The sequence below is a fragment of the Chinchilla lanigera genome, unplaced genomic scaffold (assembly GCF_000276665.1).
Source record: "Chinchilla lanigera isolate Chin_1 unplaced genomic scaffold, ChiLan1.0 scaffold00068, whole genome shotgun sequence".
Taxonomy (NCBI): Eukaryota; Metazoa; Chordata; class Mammalia; order Rodentia; family Chinchillidae; genus Chinchilla; species Chinchilla lanigera.
In genome coordinates this window covers 8477699-8495757 of record NW_004955469.1, presented here as the reverse complement: position 1 = coordinate 8495757, position 18059 = coordinate 8477699, and the positions used below count along the sequence as shown (strand labels likewise).

The following is an 18059-nucleotide window of genomic DNA, read 5'->3' as shown; positions in this document are numbered from 1 at the left end:
CTGAGCCAGCCCCTCTCAGCCCTCACCAGGAGGGCCACGGGACTGCTGCTCCATGCCAGGGAGGGCTGCGGGACTGCTGCTCCGTCCTTAGCCCTCGCTTCCCCACAGAAAAACAGGCCTTCCAGCTCCGAGCCCACATGTACCAGGCCCGCAGCCTCTTTGCCGCCGACAGCAGTGGGCTCTCTGACCCATTTGCCCGAGTCTTCTTCATCAACCAGAGCCAGTGCACAGAGGTGAGGGCTCAGGGGTACCGACTGGGAGGGCTCTGAGTCTGCGGGCCCAGTCTCCCAGCACCCCAGCTTCTTGGATAGGATCCTTGCAGGTCACTGCAGGCCCAGGCCTTGCTGTTAAAAGCTGCTTTGGTTGGGGCTCTATCACAAGGCAGGAAAGATGGAAGATTCTGGTAAAGTGTTAGGAACAGATTGCATGTTAGCCTTGACTTCAGAATTTTTGAAAGCTGGGCATGGTGGTGCACGCCTATAATCCCAGCACTCGGGAGGCTGGGGCAGGAGAATTGCTGTGAGTTGCAGGCCAGCCCGAGCTGTATAGTGAGACCTTGTCTCAAAAAGCTAAAAAAAAAAAAATTCTGAAAAAGCTGAGGAACCTGGCATCCTGCCCCCAATTCCCTGGAACCCCTGACTAGGCATGATGTCTGCCGACCCACCACCACTTGTTCCTCATCTTCATGCCATCCTACAGGTGCTGAACGAGACACTGTGTCCCACCTGGGACCAGATGCTGGTGTTTGACAACCTGGAACTGTACGGTGAAGCTCATGAGTTGCGGGACGACCCTCCCATCATTGTCATCGAGATCTACGACCAGGACAGCATGGTATGGGTGTACACTGGTGCCAGAGGCCACTGGGAGTAGCATAGCTCCCCCTTGTCCCCTGCATGCCACCTGCTTTGAAGCCATGCTGGCCACTTCGCCAACACCCTGCTGGGATTCTGGGCTGCTGACCAGCCACTCTGGGCCCTTCTGCCTGCCTGCTACAGCCTGGCCCTTTCCCGGCATCCCCTGCCCTGGCACAGACACACTGAGCAGAATATGGATCGGGGGTCCCGTTGTCACCAGGCTGCCCACTCCAGGAGCCCCTGCTCCCCTGCACACCTATCACAGTCTGTAACAGTCTCTCAGCTTCCCTGGAGGGGTTCTGGAGTGACAGTGAAAGATGGGGGTAACCCCTGAGATTTGGGGAGCCACTGACTCTCCCTACAAACCACCTCAGATGTTGAGGTGGCTGAGAGAGATCTAGACTCATTTCTGCTCCTGAATCCTTCACCTGCCATTCGCTTCCTGGTCTTGAAGCCTCAGGCAGCCCCTCAGACTTGATTTCCCCATCTGTGAAGTGGGGTGAGCTCACCTGTCCTTACAACAACGAGCAGGCTGTGGTAAGGACCAAATGAGGTCTCAGGTATGAAATGTTTGGTAAACAGCCTGAGGTGCCCGAGGCCACCTGGGCTGTTTGTTGTGCCAGGGCAAAGCCGACTTCATGGGCCGGACCTTTGCGAAGCCCCTGGTAAAGATGGCAGATGAGGGGTACTGCCCGCCCCGCTTCCCGCCCCAGCTCGAGTACTACCAGATCTACCGTGGCACTGCCACAGCCGGAGACCTGCTGGCTGCCTTTGAGCTCCTGCAGGTGGGTGCAGGAAGAGGGCACGTGCTTGGGCCTCTCTCCTCCTGATGCTGCTATGGGGCCAGTGGGCCAGATTGGGAGCCTCATTTGGCTTCCCTATCTCCCCTGATCTCGTGACAAACACGGCTCCCCGGTGTGTGACCTGTGACCCCCGCTTCCCAGATTGGACCAGCAGGGAAGGCTGACCTGCCCCCCATCAATGGCCCAGTGGACATGGACCGAGGGCCCATCATGCCTGTGCCTGTGGGCATCCGGCCCGTGCTCAGCAAGTACCGCGTGGAGGTGCGTGAGGGCCTGTGCTACCTTCCTGTCCCTGCCTGGCGTCTCCCATCCCAGCTTCCTCTCCATCAAGGGCCACATGCGCTCCTCGGATCTCCACCCGCCCCCGGCCCCCACTGCCCACTCTTCACTTTCAGATAAGGAGACTGAGGGCCCAGGAGGGGAAATAGCTTGCCCACGGTCACCCCAGAGCTCACAGCAGACCCAGGGCCCCACCCGGCTGTGCCTGTCCCTGTCTGACTGTCACACCGTCGCGTCTGGGACCATCCTCAGTCCTGTCTGCTCCTGCCTTCTGCCCCCACCCCCACCCCAAGCCCGGATCTCAGTCCTTTGAGATGCCCCATTGGTTCTGGGGTTCTGGCTCCACCTCCACCCACTGAAGTCTGCCCTCTGTGCCCCTGCCCGAGTCTTTCACAGGCCCAGCCCACCCACTGCCTCCCACCTGAGTGGCACCCCTTTCCCCCACCCTCTCACAGGTGCTGTTCTGGGGCCTGCGGGACCTGAAGCGGGTAAACCTTGCCCAGGTAGACCGGCCACGGGTAGACATCGAGTGTGCAGGGAAAGGGGTGCAATCGTCCCTGATCCACAACTACAAGAAGAACCCCAACTTCAACACCCTGGTCAAGTGGTTTGAAGTGGTGAGCACAGGCCCAGGCAGAGCTGGGCAGAGTGGGTGTGGCCCATATGGCCCGGGAGGCCAGGTTCCTCTGTTCCTTCTGTGAGGCTCAGGCTCTATGCCACCGACACCCCCAGGACCTCCCAGAGAATGAGCTGCTGCACCCGCCCTTGAACATCCGCGTGGTGGACTGCCGGGCCTTTGGCCGCTACACCCTGGTGGGCTCCCACGCCGTCAGCTCCCTGCGCCGCTTCATCTACCGGCCCCCAGACCGCTCGGCCCCCAACTGGAACACCACGGGTACAGCCCCCCAGAGCCCTGGCCTGGCTCCACTCGCCCCCAGAAGGGCTCCAGTGCACGGCCCAGTGCAAGAAGCCCAGAGCTTCTCCTGGGGGCATCCTGTGGGGTTGTGGGGGGCAGCAGGGAGGTAGGCCCATCCTGTGAGCTGGGGTAGTCTGCCTTCATGTTGGAGCTAGTGAGGACCAACGTGGGAAAGGCCCTTGCAGGGCCTGAGGGCAGATAGCCTCCTCCACTGGGTGAAGGAGAAGCCCCAAGGCCTTCTGCCTCCCTCACAGTCCACCCTCTGTCCATTGTTTGGCCCTACAGTGGCTCACCCTGGCTCACTCTTTCCCTCCTTAGACCCACTTTGGCTCCCTCAACTGACTGTTCCCTCCCCTTCCTTTCCCTCCGAAAACCCCACAGTCAGCTTTGGGCCCCACTCTTTCCTGCCTCCCTGACTCACTGTTGTTCCCGCTCCTCCTCGCTCTGCCTGTCTGCCTGTCTGTCTGTCTCTCTGTCCAGTCAGGCTTCTCCGGGGCTGCCATGTGCTGTGCAATGGGGGTCTCTCCTCTCACCCCCCAGGGGAGGTCGTGGTGAGCATGGAGCCAGAGGTGCCTGTCAAGAAACTAGAGACCATGGTGAAGCTGGATGCGGTAAGGCGAAGGGTCAGCCCCACGCAGGCCAGGGAGCCAGGCTGGTCCACCCGAGAAAGCAGCACCAAGTCACTCCCCTTCAACAAAGCCCGATTACGCCCTCACACTGGCCTCCCGTGTGTGTGTGCACATGTGTGTGTGTGTGTGCGCGCGCGCGCACATGTGTGTGTGCATCGGTAGACAGTCTGTAGTCATTTTACTCCAGCAAATGACAATAGATTGCTTGGGAGAGGACCCAGGTCCTGTCCTTGGTTTTCTAGTCCTACCATTCCTGAGTGACACCCCACATGCCCGGAGCACTTTTTACTCCTCTGGGCTTTAGGTTTAGGGCTATTTATCTGCCAGGGTGAGACCTGTAGGAGGGGGCAGGCTGTGGCTATCCTGCTGCAGGTGCCCTGAGGTCCAGTCACCACTGAGGGTTGGAAGGGGGCCTCCTTTGCCCCCCAGAGGGACCAACCAGCAGGCGCAGTTGGTGTTGGCCATGTCTCTCAAGAAAGGGGAGCAGAGGCCTGGTGCTACAGCCCTGGGTGGCACCCCCAGAAATGTTCACTGCTTGGGCTATACCAGGAGATCCCAAGTGCCCCTTGGCCTCCTAAGCCACTGCCTGGCCAGCCTGTTCCTCCTCATTCCGTGCTGTCAGGCGCACAGACAGAGGATGGCTGGCTTGAGCTACCTTGGCATCCCACAAGCCTCGTGCTGGTGTGAGGCGGTCAGGCCAGCGGCCCGTTCCACCACCCCGTTCCACCACTCAGCTATGCTGCTCTGGTTTGATCACTCCGGAGCCGCCCGGCTCGGGGAGCATTCATGGAGGCCGGCCTCCGCTGGCCACCATTCCTGACCTCCTGTATGCTATGTCCCCCTTCCCTTCCTGACCTGCCTGCTCACGGAACTCACATGGGGCCTAAAACCGTGCCACACCCAGGGCCCTCTGGTGTACTCAGTGGTGCCCACACTGATCCTTGGTGAAGGGCCCTGGATGACTGTAACGTGCAGCCAGCCAGGGTGGAGAGCCATGGCCCCGGAAGGCCTGAGGGACCGTCAGAAGCTCTTAATGTGGGCCCTTGGCAGACTCACCAGGCAGTGTGCTATTGCTAATGCCACGTCAGCCTTGCAAATCGTGGGGCTCATGGCACCCAGAGAGCATCCATTCCTGCATGCCCTCCTCAGCTCCCATCTATTCTCCTCCACGCTCCCTGGGCTGGGCTATCCCGACAGCCCCCACTGGCTGACCCTGTCCTGTCTCCTTGGTTCCCCTCTGCAGACTTCTGATGCTGTTGTCAAGGTGGATGTGGTGAGTGTGAGGGCCATGCAAGGGTCCTGGGGTAAGAGAATCTACACTGGCATTGGGTATCATGCTAGAAAGCCTAACCGCAGGGATTGAACCATCCTTTGCCCCTGGGCACCGATCCTGCCTTGCCTAGCAGCTCAGGTTGGCAGGAGATGGCATCCTTCAGCTGTGCATGCCTTGGCTTGATTGTTACGGAGCTGCCCTGCTCAGGGAACATGGCATGGAGGCTGCCTCATTTGGCCAACATTCCTGACCTTCTGTATGCTATGACGCCCTCACAGGGCCTGGCATCTTCTCTCCAAAACAAGGCCCTCCCCCTTTCACATTGGTGGCCCCCTAGAACATTATGGAGCCCAGGGTTTTCCCAAACAACCAGAGTGGGTGGGGGTCCTCAGGATTGCCCAGGGTTCTGGGATAGGGCCCAGAACATAGGACCTGCAGGCCTGTAGACCCAGCCAACCCTCAGGCCGAGGAGGAGAAGGAGAAGAAGAAGAAGAAGAAAAAGGGTATCGCAGAAGAGCCTGAGGAAGAGGAGCCGGATGAGAGCATGCTGGACTGGTGGTCCAAGTACTTCGCCTCCATCGACAGCATGAAGGAGGTGAGGCCAGGCATGGCTGAGCCAGGGGACGGGCCAGAGCTGAGGAGGGGACAGCAGCTGCACACTTGTACCCTTCTCCGCAACTTCCTCCCCCCCCCTCCAAGCTGCTCCTCCTGGCCTCACACCGTGGAGGCTCCAGCTCAGGACTCACCTTTTCCAGGCTGGGGGTCCCATCTGCCTTGCCTGGTGTTTCCTCCTGTCCTTGTTTCCCCCACAAATGTGTCTGGAGTCTGTGAGAAGCCGGGCACTGCCGCAGGAGGCACTGTGGCCGCCCACAGCGAAGCTCCAAGCCCTGCCCTGGAGCCCCAGTCACTGGGCAAAATGGACATGTGGACAGTTATCTAGGGGACCATGGGACACTAGAGGCAGACTCAGGCCTCGGGAGTCAGGAGAACCTCTCCTCTTTTGACAGCAACTTCGCCAGCAAGAGACCTCAGGAGCTGACTTGGAAGAGAAGGAGGAGGCAGACAACACGGAGGGTAAGCCCTGCTCCAGACACTCTGCTGACCTCTCTGTCCCTCAGAGCCAGCTCCCCTACTGCCTCACTCTGCTCTGCCCGCCTGTCCCAGTGGCCCCCACGGCTGCAGAGCCTGGGCAGACGTCCAGGAGTCCTGGGGTGATAGCTGCAGAATATTAGCGCTGGAAGGGACCTCACAGCTCATCCCACCCAGCTTTTCCCCATGGAACAGTATTAGTGGCCATTCTGGGGAGAAAAGAGAGTTCTATGGTCAAATCAGTTCAGGGGGTGCTGGTCTCACTAGGTCTCTATGTTGCAGGACTTCTCAGAGCTTTTAGTATGCATGTATTAGTGTAAATCTCTTTGGAAATCTTTTTGGAAGATACTATATAAAATACTTCCTCAGCTTACTCCACCCCAGTACTCCCTCTGAAGCGTGCCCACAACACCTCTACCTGGCGTTCTGCTGGAGGCAGTTTGGGAAATGCTCACAGAGCAATCAGTGCTGTGGACAGACAGCATGCAGCTAGAAGGGAAAGTGAGCCGGCGCAGGCTGTCTGCTCCAGACCCGGGCTCTTCCCCACCCCACTTTCCCGAAGGACAGGACAACAGCCTCTACGCACACTCCCAGGCACGACTGTTGTCCGCATTTGGCAGTCGTGAGATGTGAGAAGTTAAACAGCAAAGTCAATGAGTGGTGAAGCGGGGTCTCCACCTCTCGCCTTCCCACTCTGACCCTTTCTGCCCACCTCCCGCAAAGCTGACTGGGGCCTCCTTTTCTGCTTCTGCCCAGGCCTGAAGGGGCCGATGAAGGGCAAGGAGAAGGCAAGGGCCACAAAGGAGGAGAAAAAGAAAAGAACCCAGAGCCCAGGCCCTGGCCAGGGGTCCGAGGCCTCTGAGAAGAAGAAACCCAAGATTGATGAGCTTAAGGTGAGGGTCTGGGGACAGACCCGGCCAGGGGATGGGTGGGAGGCAGGAGAAGGGCAGGACTGGCGATCAGACCCCAAGGTGACCTGGCGCGGCTCAGGTATACGCCAAGGAGCTGGAGTCTGAGTTTGACAACTTTGAGGACTGGCTGCACACGTTCAACCTGCTGCGGGGCAAGACAGGGGACGACGAGGACGGCTCCACTGAGGAGGAGCGCATCGTGGGCCGGTTCAAGGTCAGGAGAAGCAAGGCCCAGCCTCTGAGCCCCTTCCTTCCCCCACCCCAGCACTGCCCCAGCCACTGCCTCCAGATCCCTGGGCCTCCCCGTGAGCCAGCGGCAGCAGGGTTCAAACCCTGCGACAGCGGAGTCCAGACCTTCTGGCGCTGTTAGGGTTGGGGATGCCCTGCCGGCCTGTGCCCGGCCAGCCTGCACCCTGACATCCCCACCTCGCCCCAGGGCTCTCTCTGCGTCTACAAAGTGCCACTCCCAGAGGACATATCTCGGGAAGCCGGCTACGACCCCACCTTCGGCATGTTCCAGGGCATCCCAAGCAACGATCCCATCAACGTGCTGGTCCGAGTCTATGTGGTCCGGGTGAGATTCCCTCTGCATCTCCTCTCCGAAAGTCTCCCCTCCTGCCCAAGAGAGACTACAGTGGCCGCATACTGAGTCTCAGGCTGGGAGGCACCGAGGAGTCATCTGGTCCAGAGGAGAAAGTCAAGGCCCAGAAAGGGGCAGCAGCTCATCTAGGGCCCCGTAGCAATGTCGTGACTGGTCCAGTGCTCCTGCCCCAACCTTTCACCACCATGGGACCCTCGGGGAGAGGCCAGGGGCACTTGGGGGAACCTGCTCAGGCAGCACTGTCCCCGCCCCAGGCCACAGATCTGCACCCTGCAGACATCAATGGCAAAGCGGACCCCTACATTGCCATCCGGCTGGGCAAGACCGACATCCGAGACAAGGAGAACTACATCTCCAAGCAGCTCAACCCCATCTTCGGGAAGTAAGGCCTCTTGGCGCCCTGCCCTCCCCGCCCGACTTCCCAGCCAGTCCACTTCCTGCCCCACCCCGGCCTGACAGCCTAACTCCTCCTTGCGAGGTCCTTCGACATCGAGGCCTCCTTCCCCATGGAGTCCATGCTGACGGTGGCAGTGTATGACTGGGATCTGGTGGGCACAGACGACCTCATCGGGGAAACCAGGATTGACCTGGAGAACCGCTTCTACAGCAAACACCGCGCCACCTGTGGCATCGCACAGACCTACTCCATGTGAGGGGGCCGGGACCCAGTGCTGGGGGGAGGGTCTGGCTGACGCACTCCAGTGACCCTAGGACAAGATTGAGAGATGACAGTTTGGGGGTGTAGACATATGGTTTCTGTCCTGGGCCAGGCCTCTGCTCCTACACACACAGAGCAGTAGTCTGGGGCAGGGGGCAGGAGAGAGAGGGTCTCCTGGGAGTCTGAGCCAACCTCTGCCACTTGCAGGCTGTGTGACCCTGGTCAAGTCCTTTGACCTCTCTGTTACTGGTTTCCTCATGGGAACATACTGTGAATGACTGGGAGATGCTGAACATGTGTGCCACAGCTGAGGTGGAGGGGCCAGCTTCCCCAGCCTCAGGCTCACAGCCCACCCGCGGACACACGGCGATAGTTTTAGAGAACTGGTGAGAACCATCTGCCACCCGCAGATGGTCTGGCCCCCACTGGAGCCACTCGAGCTGTGTGTTGCTCCCACAGACATGGCTACAATATCTGGAGGGACCCCATGAAGCCCAGCCAGATCCTGACCCGCCTCTGCAAAGAGGGCAAAGTGGACGGGCCCCACTTTGGGCCCTCTGGGAGAGTGAAGGTGGCCAACCGCGTCTTCACTGGGCCCTCGGAGATCGAGGACGAGAACGGTAAGAGGCGCTGGCCAAGCCAGCCAAGCCCTCTGCAGGGATTCAGAGGCTGGGAAGGCCTACAGGTGCCTCAAGGCTGGGCCTGGGCCTGGACTTGGAGACCCTGTGCCTCTCACCCCAGAGCCCCCACCTGTCTGTCCTTCACCCCATCTTTGCCTTCTCCCTCCCCCTTCATCCCTGAAGGGCAGATGAGTTACCCCATTTTGCAGATGAGCGAACAGACCCAGTGAGTACAGTGACTTGCTGAGGTCATGCGGCTCTAGAAACATCAGCACGGGTCCTTCTGGATCCGAACCCTGCACTCTCCCCATGAAGCACTTCCAGCAACGTAGAGGTGTCTGAGCTGGGGAGCTTGTGCCCACACCTTCCCGGGGGGAATTACACAGTATTCTCAGCTTGGCCTCCCAAACAGGGGAAGCCAAGGGCACAGACTTCTCTGGGCCTTGTAGGACACCTGAGACCTTTCTTGGGCAAGCCACTCCTCCTGTGCCTCAGTTTTCTCCGTGGTAAAATGGAGATGGGTGGACAGGTGATGGCCAGGGGTTTTGTCTCTGAGTCCCTGTTCTCAGCATAGGCCTCTTGGTTCTGGGGAATCCATGCGCATCCCTGATCCACTGGCATCACAGGTCAGAGGAAGCCCACAGACGAGCATGTGGCCCTGTCTGCCCTGAGGCACTGGGAGGACATCCCCCGAGCAGGCTGCCGCCTGGTGCCGGAACATGTAGAGACCAGGCCGCTTCTCAATCCCGACAAGCCAGGCATCGAGCAGGTGACACTTGCCTAGCTGGGATTCCTGGGTACTTGGGATCATGGATTCAAAACCTCGGTTCCACAGAGGCAGAAAAGGGCTTCACACCATTCCCTGTATTCCTGCCTCACTCCCCAAAGCCTGGCTGGCATCTTCCTGCCAAGGCCAACTTCCATGACAAGTGTCTTTCTTTGCTCTGAGTGACAGTTACATCAGCGAGTAGAGACCTGGGTTGTCGCCCTCAGAAGCTGTGATTGGCTATTGGTGATATCATAGAAATTTCTGGCATCCAAAGGTGGAAATTGATGACAATGGTTCTTGACAGAACATGGGTTGGAAAGATGGGAAGAGCTGTCTTTCCCGAACAGGGGGAGAAGTCGCTGGGACATGTCATACCTTTCTTTTCCTCAGGGCCGCCTGGAGCTGTGGGTGGACATGTTCCCCATGGATATGCCGGCCCCTGGGACACCTCTGGACATCTCTCCCCGGAAGCCCAAGAAGTGAGCTGCCTGGGGCCAGCACTGCTCCCTCCTACCCCGCCACACCCACAGCCTAGCCCAGTCCTTCCTGAGGGGGCACAGGCCCAGATGATCCTGCTCCTCACCATGCCCTGGGGTTCAGGTGTGGCCAGGCCTCCTGGGGGAGAAACAGATCAAACTGTGCGCTTTGGGGCCTGCCTGGCGAGTCCCCATTTGCAGAGGCAAGGGTACGCCTCCACTCTGCAGTCCGTGGGGGATGTGAGCCACACCTCAGCACAGAGAGGCATGCACATGTAGACGTCCTCCTGCTCCCACGCTCCTACGCATCACCGCACAAAGCGCTCTCCAGGGCACCCACACGTGCACACAGCAGGGATGGACCCTGGAAGGCCTACTCCCCAGCCCTGGCGTTAGGTTCTGCCAGGTTTTCTTCAAGTACCACGGATGACATAGGCAGGAGGAGGTGGGGTGGGAAGAGCTCTGCATCAGCAGCCAAATTCCCAGCCTCCCCTGGTTGACCCTGACTTTGCCTTCTTGGTTCTCAGCTTTCCTCTCCACAAGGTGGCAAGATGGATTCCCTGCAGGCTATCTGATCCCCTCCCACCCAGTGCCTGGATTCAAGGCCAGCTTCCTGGGCATATGAACCATCTAGGACCCATGCTCAGAGGATCTAATTCTTGTTTCATGCCCTGGCACTCCCATTCTGAATTTCTTGATGATATTTTAACCTACGTGGACCTACATTTCACTTTGTACTGGCTGGGGAAAATTGCCAGGTCCCTTCTACCAGAGCTATCTGCTGTTCCTGGTCTTTCCACAAGGGGGCAACCCAATCCCACGGCTCATTCTGGCCTGCACTCAGGGTCAGTTCTCTAATTCCGCAGAGCTACATCCCCACCCATGTTCATGGACCACACGACCTCACTCTTACCCGACTTGCAGTTAAATTAAATTAAATCTCAGGGGAAATCCTCTTTGGGGACAAGGACCTGAAGTAAACCAGAATCCACATATTTTCATAGCAGGCTCCTGGCCTTAAAGTATAAATAAAATGGAAGCAAAGTTCCGGCCTCGGGAGTCTGAGCCCTGCTCTGGCCAGGCCTCAGCCCTGCTCTCCCTGGCCTTGGCTTCTCTGCTCAGGAGCATGCTCGGACCTCTGCTCCTGCCTGGCCAGCTCTCCCAGAGTAGGGGCAATGTGCTTGGCCGATGGCCTGGCTCATCCAGGAACCATGGGGACAAAGCTTCCCCGTGGCTGCCACCTGCTCTCCCGACCTCATGCCAACCTCAAGTCCTGGCTTCTCATCTCCAGCCCACGCCTGTCATTGCCCTGGGACCCTGGGAAAAACCCCACTCCGAGGTACTAATTGGTTCTCCTGGCCCTGCCAGGTATGAGCTACGCGTCATCGTGTGGAACACAGACGAGGTGGTCCTGGAGGACGACGACTTCTTCACTGGGGAGAAGTCCAGCGACATTTTTGTACGAGGGTGGGTGAGAGTTCCCTGTCTGGCAAGCCCACCTTCCCCGAGAGAGGAGAGGAGGCTGGGGCAGGAAAGGTTGCCTGGTGTACGCCCCGTGGTCTGGAGGGTGTGGCATCCGGCAGGTGGTTGAAGGGCCAGCAGGAGGACAAACAGGACACGGATGTGCATTACCACTCCCTCACCGGGGAGGGCAACTTCAACTGGCGCTACCTGTTCCCCTTCGACTACCTGGCGGCCGAAGAGAGGATCGTCATCTCCAAGAAGGAGTCCATGTTCTCCTGGGATGAGACAGAGTACAAAATCCCCGCGCGGCTCACCCTGCAGATCTGGGATGCTGACCACTTCTCTGCCGACGACTTCTTGGGTGCAGAGTGGGGCAGGGGCTGGGGTCCAGAATGGAGGGGCAGGACAGGGTGGGGCAGGGCGAGCTCACTTGGAGATGCAGGGTGTCAGCCCAACCTAGTCCATCAGACAGAGAGACGCAAGGGGAATCCCGCCTCCAGGAGCCCCCTAGCCATGTCATAACTGAGGCTGACAGGGTGCTTTGGAAACCCAAAGGAGGACGGATCAGCTATAGTTTCTCAGGAGACTTCCCTTCCCAAGCCTCAGATTGCTCCCGTGTAAAACATACCCCTCCCAAACTCTCATCTTTATCCGAAAATCTGTGAGACAAGCAGGACTTTGACAGAGTAGAGCCAGCTGGGGTAGGGGGTGCAGATTCCAGGGAGGAAGGGCAGGGTGGAGGAGAAAGAGGCAGGAGGGTGCTGGACGGTCCACTCTCAGCCAGTAAGGCACCAGGGAGGCCAGGGACCCCGCCACTGCCACATCGCCCCAGGGCTGACTCTGGGGTCGCAATAGGGGCCATCGAGCTGGACCTGAACCGATTTCCACGGGGTGCAAAGACAGCCAAGCAGTGCACCATGGAGATGGCCACTGGGGAGGTGGACGTGCCTCTGGTTTCCATCTTCAAGCAGAAGCGCGTCAAAGGCTGGTGGCCCTTGCTGGCCCGAAATGAGAATGACGAGTTTGAGCTCACGGTGAGCACTCCTGCTCAGGAGTGGGCGCGGCTGGGCCAGGCTGGGGTGTCAAGGGCCTGGCACCTGGCCCGGCCACTGGGACCTTTTATCCTCCTCTTCAGGGCAAGGTGGAAGCTGAGCTGCACTTACTAACGGCAGAGGAGGCGGAGAAGAACCCAGTGGGCCTCGCCCGTAATGAACCTGACCCCCTAGAGAAACCCAAGTGAGTGCTGAGCCTGCCTGGACCCCCAGCCATGTGGCTCTTGAGGGCAGAACAGGAAGGAGGGGCTTCCTTTCCCCACCCCCAGGCACCCCCTCTGTCCCTTTTCTGGGCCACAGCCTCACTACAAGGGAGCCTCCTCCTCCATCCCTGAATCCTGTCACCTCCCTCTCTGCTAAAGAACCAGCCATCTGAACAGGGACACAGGAAAGGCCCAGCCAGCAGAGGATACAGGGGCTTCCTAGTTTTTGCCAAAGGCAAGCAGCTCCCTGGCAGCACTAGGGCTCAGCCAGCCTTGAGAGCCTGGAGGCACCTGAACTGCACATGCTCAGCCCTCACCATCCTGGCCCCCAACCCCTGCCCTTTCTCTGTGCTCCTTCTACTCCTCCCAATGCTTCAGCCGGCCAGACACAAGCTTCATCTGGTTCTTGAACCCTCTCAAGTCTGCCCGCTACTTCCTGTGGCACACCTACCGCTGGCTGCTCCTCAAGTTGCTGCTGCTCCTGCTGCTGCTCCTCCTGTTCGCCCTCTTTCTCTACTCTGTGCCTGGCTACCTGGCCAAGAAGATCATCGGGGCCTGAGTTCCACTGCTGCGGGGTCTGGTACTTCGCCCTCCTGCCTCTGGACCATATAGGCCAGCTGTCATGTGGAACACACACGCACACATACACACACAGGAGCACACATGGGAGCCACATGTGCACATAAGCATGTGCACGCACATACATGCACACACACACAAGCCGATGCAAACATACACCGCAACTTTCACGCTCTCAAAACAGAAGCACAGACCCTCAGATCAGGAACTGGTTACTTTACATTTTTACATATTGGCCAGAGGGGTGACGTAGCTTACCCAAGGTCACCCAGGCAGAGTGAGATAGAGTAGGGGCCCCAGCCTCCTCTCCCAGCCACATTACTCTCCAACTCTAATCCAGTTTTGTTAGAAGGAAGTCGAGATATGAACAGGGAAAGGGGCAAGGGTGTGGCTGGGATCCGCCAAGACGACCTGAAATCATTCCTCCCCTGAGAGGCCTCCTGTGGAGAGCTGGCTCTTGTCCCGAGGGACAGATAAGAACCCCAGCCCATGCATATTGCCTCACTGATACTGAACTCATGCAGCCCAGCTCCTCTGGGCACTGGGGGAGGGCAGTAGTTGGAAAAAGCATATTCAGTACTTTATTTTTATACGTGGCTGTCTTATGAAACCTGTTTGCATGACACAAAGCAGAGAGTAAGGCTCTCGGCTGGGAAGCTGTGTAGATAGTAGAGCAGGTCCATAACCTGATGGTGGCAGAGCAGTGAGAGCTACTGCCTCCCAGAGCAGCCTAGACCCTCAGCAGAGCCTGGTGGGGACAGAAGTCTTCATCAGAAAGGGAAAGATGCAGCACTGACCTCCTGATGTCCTAACATGGGGCAACGCTGACCTATCAAAAATGCAGGGGCTCTCAGGCCATCAGAATGGCCTGCTGTGCTGGGCAGTGAACCACCAGGCACTGCACATATTCAGGTTGAGGCTGTGCAGCTGCCTCCTGCCAAAAGTACCATCCAGGCCTTGAGGAGATGGGGCACCAGAGACCCACAGGGAGGACAGGTCTTTATGGGGAGCAAATCTGCTGTTTAGAAATAGGCTCAATCCAGGCTCCAGCCTCACCGCCTCGGCGGCTGAGGCTGTAACAGGGCGCCTTGGGGACTGGAAGACCAGAAGGTGGGTACCCGTGGGGGCAGCTTGTGACCAGCACCTCCCCTCCTCTCCACTCCCCAGCCGGCCCGACACCGCCTTCGTCTGGTTCCTCAACCCACTCAAATCCATCAAGTACCTCATCTGCACCCGGTACAAGTGGCTCATCATCAAGATCGTGCTGGCCTTGCTGGGGCTGCTCATGCTGGCCCTGTTCCTCTACAGCCTTCCCGGCTACATGGTCAAGAAGCTCATAGGGGCGTGAAGGCTCCCCACCTCCCTCCAGCACCTCTCCAGGGCCTGCTGCACTTGCTCTCCCTGTGGCCTGGACTCTTTCCCAACTGCCCTGAGAGCCCGAGGAGCCCCACATCCACCTTCAGCCTTGGGTCGGTAGCTCCTCCTGCCTCTTGGGCTGCCATCCCAGACTGCTGCCTGCCCAGTCCTGCCCTTGTGATCTTGCCTATGGGCTGGGGAGCGTGGGAAGGGGTGGGGACCTGGATCTGAGCCCCTTTCCTCCACACCTTGCTGAGGTTCCACCCTCCTGCAAGCCCTGTTCCAGAGGAAGCTGCCCTGGCCTTCCCCTCCGGCTTCCTAGGCTAGGAACAAAGCTTTAATGAAATTAACCAAGGCACAAAGGCTAGTGTCCAGGGCTGTGAAAGAATAAACAAGCAAAAGTCATCTCCACCCCATCTGCAGTGGAGTCTTGAGAGCAGAGTCCACGCCACCAGTCAGCTCTGCAGCACCGAGCCAGCACCGACCACAGCCCTGTGGGCAGCCAGCTGCTCTGCCCGCACTGCTCCCCTTCCTCCTTCCCAGCAGCCACCTGCTGGCAGGTGCATAGCTCAGTCCTGGGCCTGCCCATAGGTTTTGGCTGCTTCCCAGGGCATCCTCTGCCTGGGTGAGTGCCCAGAAGCCCAGACAGACCCCCAAGAATGAATCCTGAGCTCCACTGGCTCCACTGTCACAGCAGGACCTTGCACCTAGAGGGCTGTCCCCTGCCTGCATCTGGGTTCCTATTGGCTGTTTTTCCTTGCTTGAGTGTGATTTTTTTTTTTCTCTTAATAAAATAAATCAAGCACTGGGCTGACAAGTCTGCATTGGTCCTGTGAGAGGAAAGTTGCTGGTGTGGGGTGCAGGGTCAGCAGGTGCTCTTGGTTGGTAAACTTTCCCTTGTGGGTGGCCCAGAGTTCAAGGTGCACCTCCAGCACAGGGTCACCTGCTCAGGCTACCTGTGGGGGAAGCATCCCCAGAGCCCAGAGGGAACTTCTGGGTTCACGCAGGGGCCCCAAAAGCACTGAAAAAATCCTTCAGAGCTGGGGACAATCTGGAGGCTGAAGACTACAGAGGCCAGAGCTCCAGCCTCCAACCACAGCAACCAGCTGCTTGCAGAAACAAGAAAGGAGCCCGGAGCCGCTGGCCTCCGCCTCTGTCACACACCACAGTCTCAGCCTGGCACAAGTCCTCTTGGGGTACACAGGTAGGGGCAGGGGCTCCTGTTTCACCAGACCTGGCCTCTTGAAAGAAACTCTACCACTGGTTTCAAAAGACTTTAATGGGAGCTACAGGAGGCAGTCAGCTCCTCTTGTCGCTGTCCTTCGACAGGCCTATGAGGAGAGCTCCGGAAAACCCGGGGTGGGCCCTGGTCCCCAGCCCCAGCATCAGCTCATACACATGAGCCTCAGCGGGTCCACCTCTATTTGGTGGGTACTCGGAACACCTGCGTCGGAGGAACTTGCAGTTTAGAGTTTATCTGGAAAAGAAAGTGTGAAGGTCACTTCCTGTCCCCTGGCCCTCTTCCTCTTGTCCTCCAGCGGGGGGTGTCAGTGCATATGCAGCTCTCCCACAGTTTCTAAACCCCTGCCAACATTTCCTCTCCAAAGCCAAAGCACATGCAAGGGCCTGGAAGCTGCCTTCCTTCTGATGCCAACCACCGCTCTCTGTGTGGCTTGGGCTCCAGGGAGCAGTCCCACCCACCCCCCCTTAAGCCTCTCCCCTCCTCAGTCCATTGCTTTCTGACTCCTGCTGCCCGTTTCCCCTCCTCCCCATCCCCTTGTACACAGCGGCGTCTGTGGAAGTTAAGACCATGTGGTCCACCAATGTCTGAGCCCTATTGCAGGCCAAGAGGCCAACATAATGCCGACTCTCACCCCAACCACCGTTCATGTGTAGCCTGAGACCTGGGACCTGGCCATGGCCACACATGGTGCTGGCCTCGGCCACCTCACCCATGTGCAGCTGGTATCTATTTCATGCATGCTGTCCCCAGCCATGGGCTCAACATGTGTGCAGGGTCCCGTACCAGCTGAGGAGAGCACACAGCTGTCACGGAAGGACTTGCCTTCTTCTTCCTGCCTGACCGAGGGGAAACTGCCACAACTACTGCTGGAGGAAGCACCAGTGGGGGCCAAGGTGTATGTGCGCTGCACAGGGGCGACCCCGGTCACATCACAGGCCAAGGAAGCCGGCTATTGGCCAGAAAGCACCCAGGGCCCTGGATGCCTCACCAAGTCTCTGAGTTTTGTTTCTCCTTTTCATGAAATAGGGAGAACAGTTCCTGCCTCTCCCCCAAGCCGTGGCTGTTCAGATCAAGAAGAAAATAAACCTGGGGACTCCATCAGCTTTGGCACTGCTTTAAAAACAGTGGTCCCAATAGGGGGTGGGACCAAAAGCATGGGCATCAAAGGGACATGGCCACAGCCCAGCTGCATTGGAGGGAAGTTCAGGCATCACTGACCACCACTGCCTTGCCAGTAATTGCCCCACCTGAGGTGAGACCGTTGATTTTGCATCCCACCTCCACCCGCCCGGAAGGGGCTCCTCTGCTGCCCGCAGTTGCAACCCCGTGCGCCCTGCTGCCTACCTTGGAGTGAAGATACTGCTGCAGGAGAGACTGCAGTTCGGCATTCTGCTGCTCCAGGGACTCATTTTCCACCAGCAGCTTGGCCCGCTGGGTCAGGACAAGGCTTTGGGTGGGAGAACGGGTTAGAGGCCAGCTGAACCCAACAACCACCAAGTAGGGGCCAGGACCTCTGAGCTTTTGCTCTGGCTGGTGGAGGAGGACCCTGGAAGCCTCACCTTTCCCCTAGGCCAGCAGCTACAGGATGAGGAAGCACTGTCCACCCACCCAACAAGACAGCTTCTGCCCCCAAAACTGCACAGGATGGGGAAGTGAAAAACAGAGCACCTGGCTGCTTTCTCCGTGACACACACTCACTGGTATCTCTCCAGGGCTGTGTAGAGCGTGTCCCACAAGCTCTGCTTGGCAGCGGGGATAACCGTGGTCAGGGCCTCCCAGTACTCGGAGTCCTTTGAGTCATCTCGCATATCCTTTCCCACTTTTAGTGGTGCCCCAAAGTCCCTGAAGGGCAAGAGCACTAGTGTCATGCTCTCCACCTGATACCCCAAGTCCGCAAACAGTGCCAGTCTCGGTGCTTCACGTCAGTCAGAGACCAACTACCTCTCCACCTGCCAAATTCCCACTCAGCTCTCCAAGGCTGTTTATTAGATTATGGCAGATGCTTAGAAAGCTTGCCTTTATTGTGTATGTTCCTCTCAGGCCCTTTATCACCTTTGTAACACCTCGTAGGAGTTTCATCCACAACCCTGTCCCCATCAGCTGACCTTGGTGGCTCACTGTCACTTCCCTTTCTTTCCTGAGTATATTCAAAGTAGCTGTGGAATTGTCACCTTTTTTCCACCCCTTCTAGGACATCCTTGACCCTCCCACCTTGACAAGCCTCCTGCTTGTTCTCTCTGTGGCCAGCATCACTCCCCACCATGCCTTCAAAGGGATTCTT

The 18059-nt window shown here is 58.3% G+C and overlaps 2 protein-coding genes across 10 annotated transcripts in view; one reads left to right on the top strand and one right to left on the bottom strand.

Annotated features, from left to right (window-relative positions):
* The window catches only part of Otof (otoferlin), an 89117-nt gene extending 73458 nt beyond the window's left edge, over positions 1 to 15659 (top strand). For 2 of the 8 annotated variants that reach the window (XM_013522674.1, XM_013522675.1), the window contains 23 exons: positions 109 to 233; positions 700 to 834; positions 1481 to 1642; positions 1802 to 1921; positions 2395 to 2556; positions 2672 to 2834; positions 3396 to 3466; positions 4728 to 4757; positions 5221 to 5352; positions 5765 to 5831; positions 6603 to 6739; positions 6837 to 6971; positions 7194 to 7331; positions 7613 to 7740; positions 7837 to 8007; positions 8476 to 8636; positions 9263 to 9405; positions 9796 to 9884; positions 11250 to 11348; positions 11465 to 11706; positions 12201 to 12379; positions 12481 to 12581; positions 12979 to 13159. In XM_013522674.1, coding sequence (XP_013378128.1) covers positions 109 to 233; positions 700 to 834; positions 1481 to 1642; positions 1802 to 1921; positions 2395 to 2556; positions 2672 to 2834; positions 3396 to 3466; positions 4728 to 4757; positions 5221 to 5352; positions 5765 to 5831; positions 6603 to 6739; positions 6837 to 6971; positions 7194 to 7331; positions 7613 to 7740; positions 7837 to 8007; positions 8476 to 8636; positions 9263 to 9405; positions 9796 to 9884; positions 11250 to 11348; positions 11465 to 11706; positions 12201 to 12379; positions 12481 to 12581; positions 12979 to 13159 — 3071 coding nt within the window. Of the gene's footprint in view, positions 1 to 108; positions 234 to 699; positions 835 to 1480; positions 1643 to 1801; positions 1922 to 2394; positions 2557 to 2671; positions 2835 to 3335; positions 3467 to 4727; positions 4758 to 5220; positions 5353 to 5764; positions 5832 to 6602; positions 6740 to 6836; positions 6972 to 7193; positions 7332 to 7612; positions 7741 to 7836; positions 8008 to 8475; positions 8637 to 9262; positions 9406 to 9795; positions 9885 to 11249; positions 11349 to 11464; positions 11707 to 12200; positions 12380 to 12480; positions 12582 to 12978; positions 13181 to 14346 lie in introns of those variants that run through there. The other 6 variants (XM_013522672.1, XM_013522676.1, XM_005400430.2 and 3 more) reach the window with 5 other exon arrangements.
* Positions 15660 to 15796: 137 nt separating this feature from the next.
* Drc1 (dynein regulatory complex subunit 1) overlaps positions 15797 to 18059 on the bottom strand; it is a 63028-nt gene continuing 60765 nt past the window's right edge. For both annotated transcript variants that reach the window (XM_005400426.2, XM_005400429.2), the window contains 3 exons: positions 17477 to 17620; positions 17123 to 17225; positions 15797 to 16012 (listed from right to left, as the gene is read on the bottom strand). In XM_005400426.2, the coding sequence (XP_005400483.1) occupies positions 15956 to 16012; positions 17123 to 17225; positions 17477 to 17620 (304 nt within the window). In that variant the 3' untranslated portion in view covers positions 15797 to 15955. The remainder of the gene's footprint in view (positions 16013 to 17122; positions 17226 to 17476; positions 17621 to 18059) is intronic.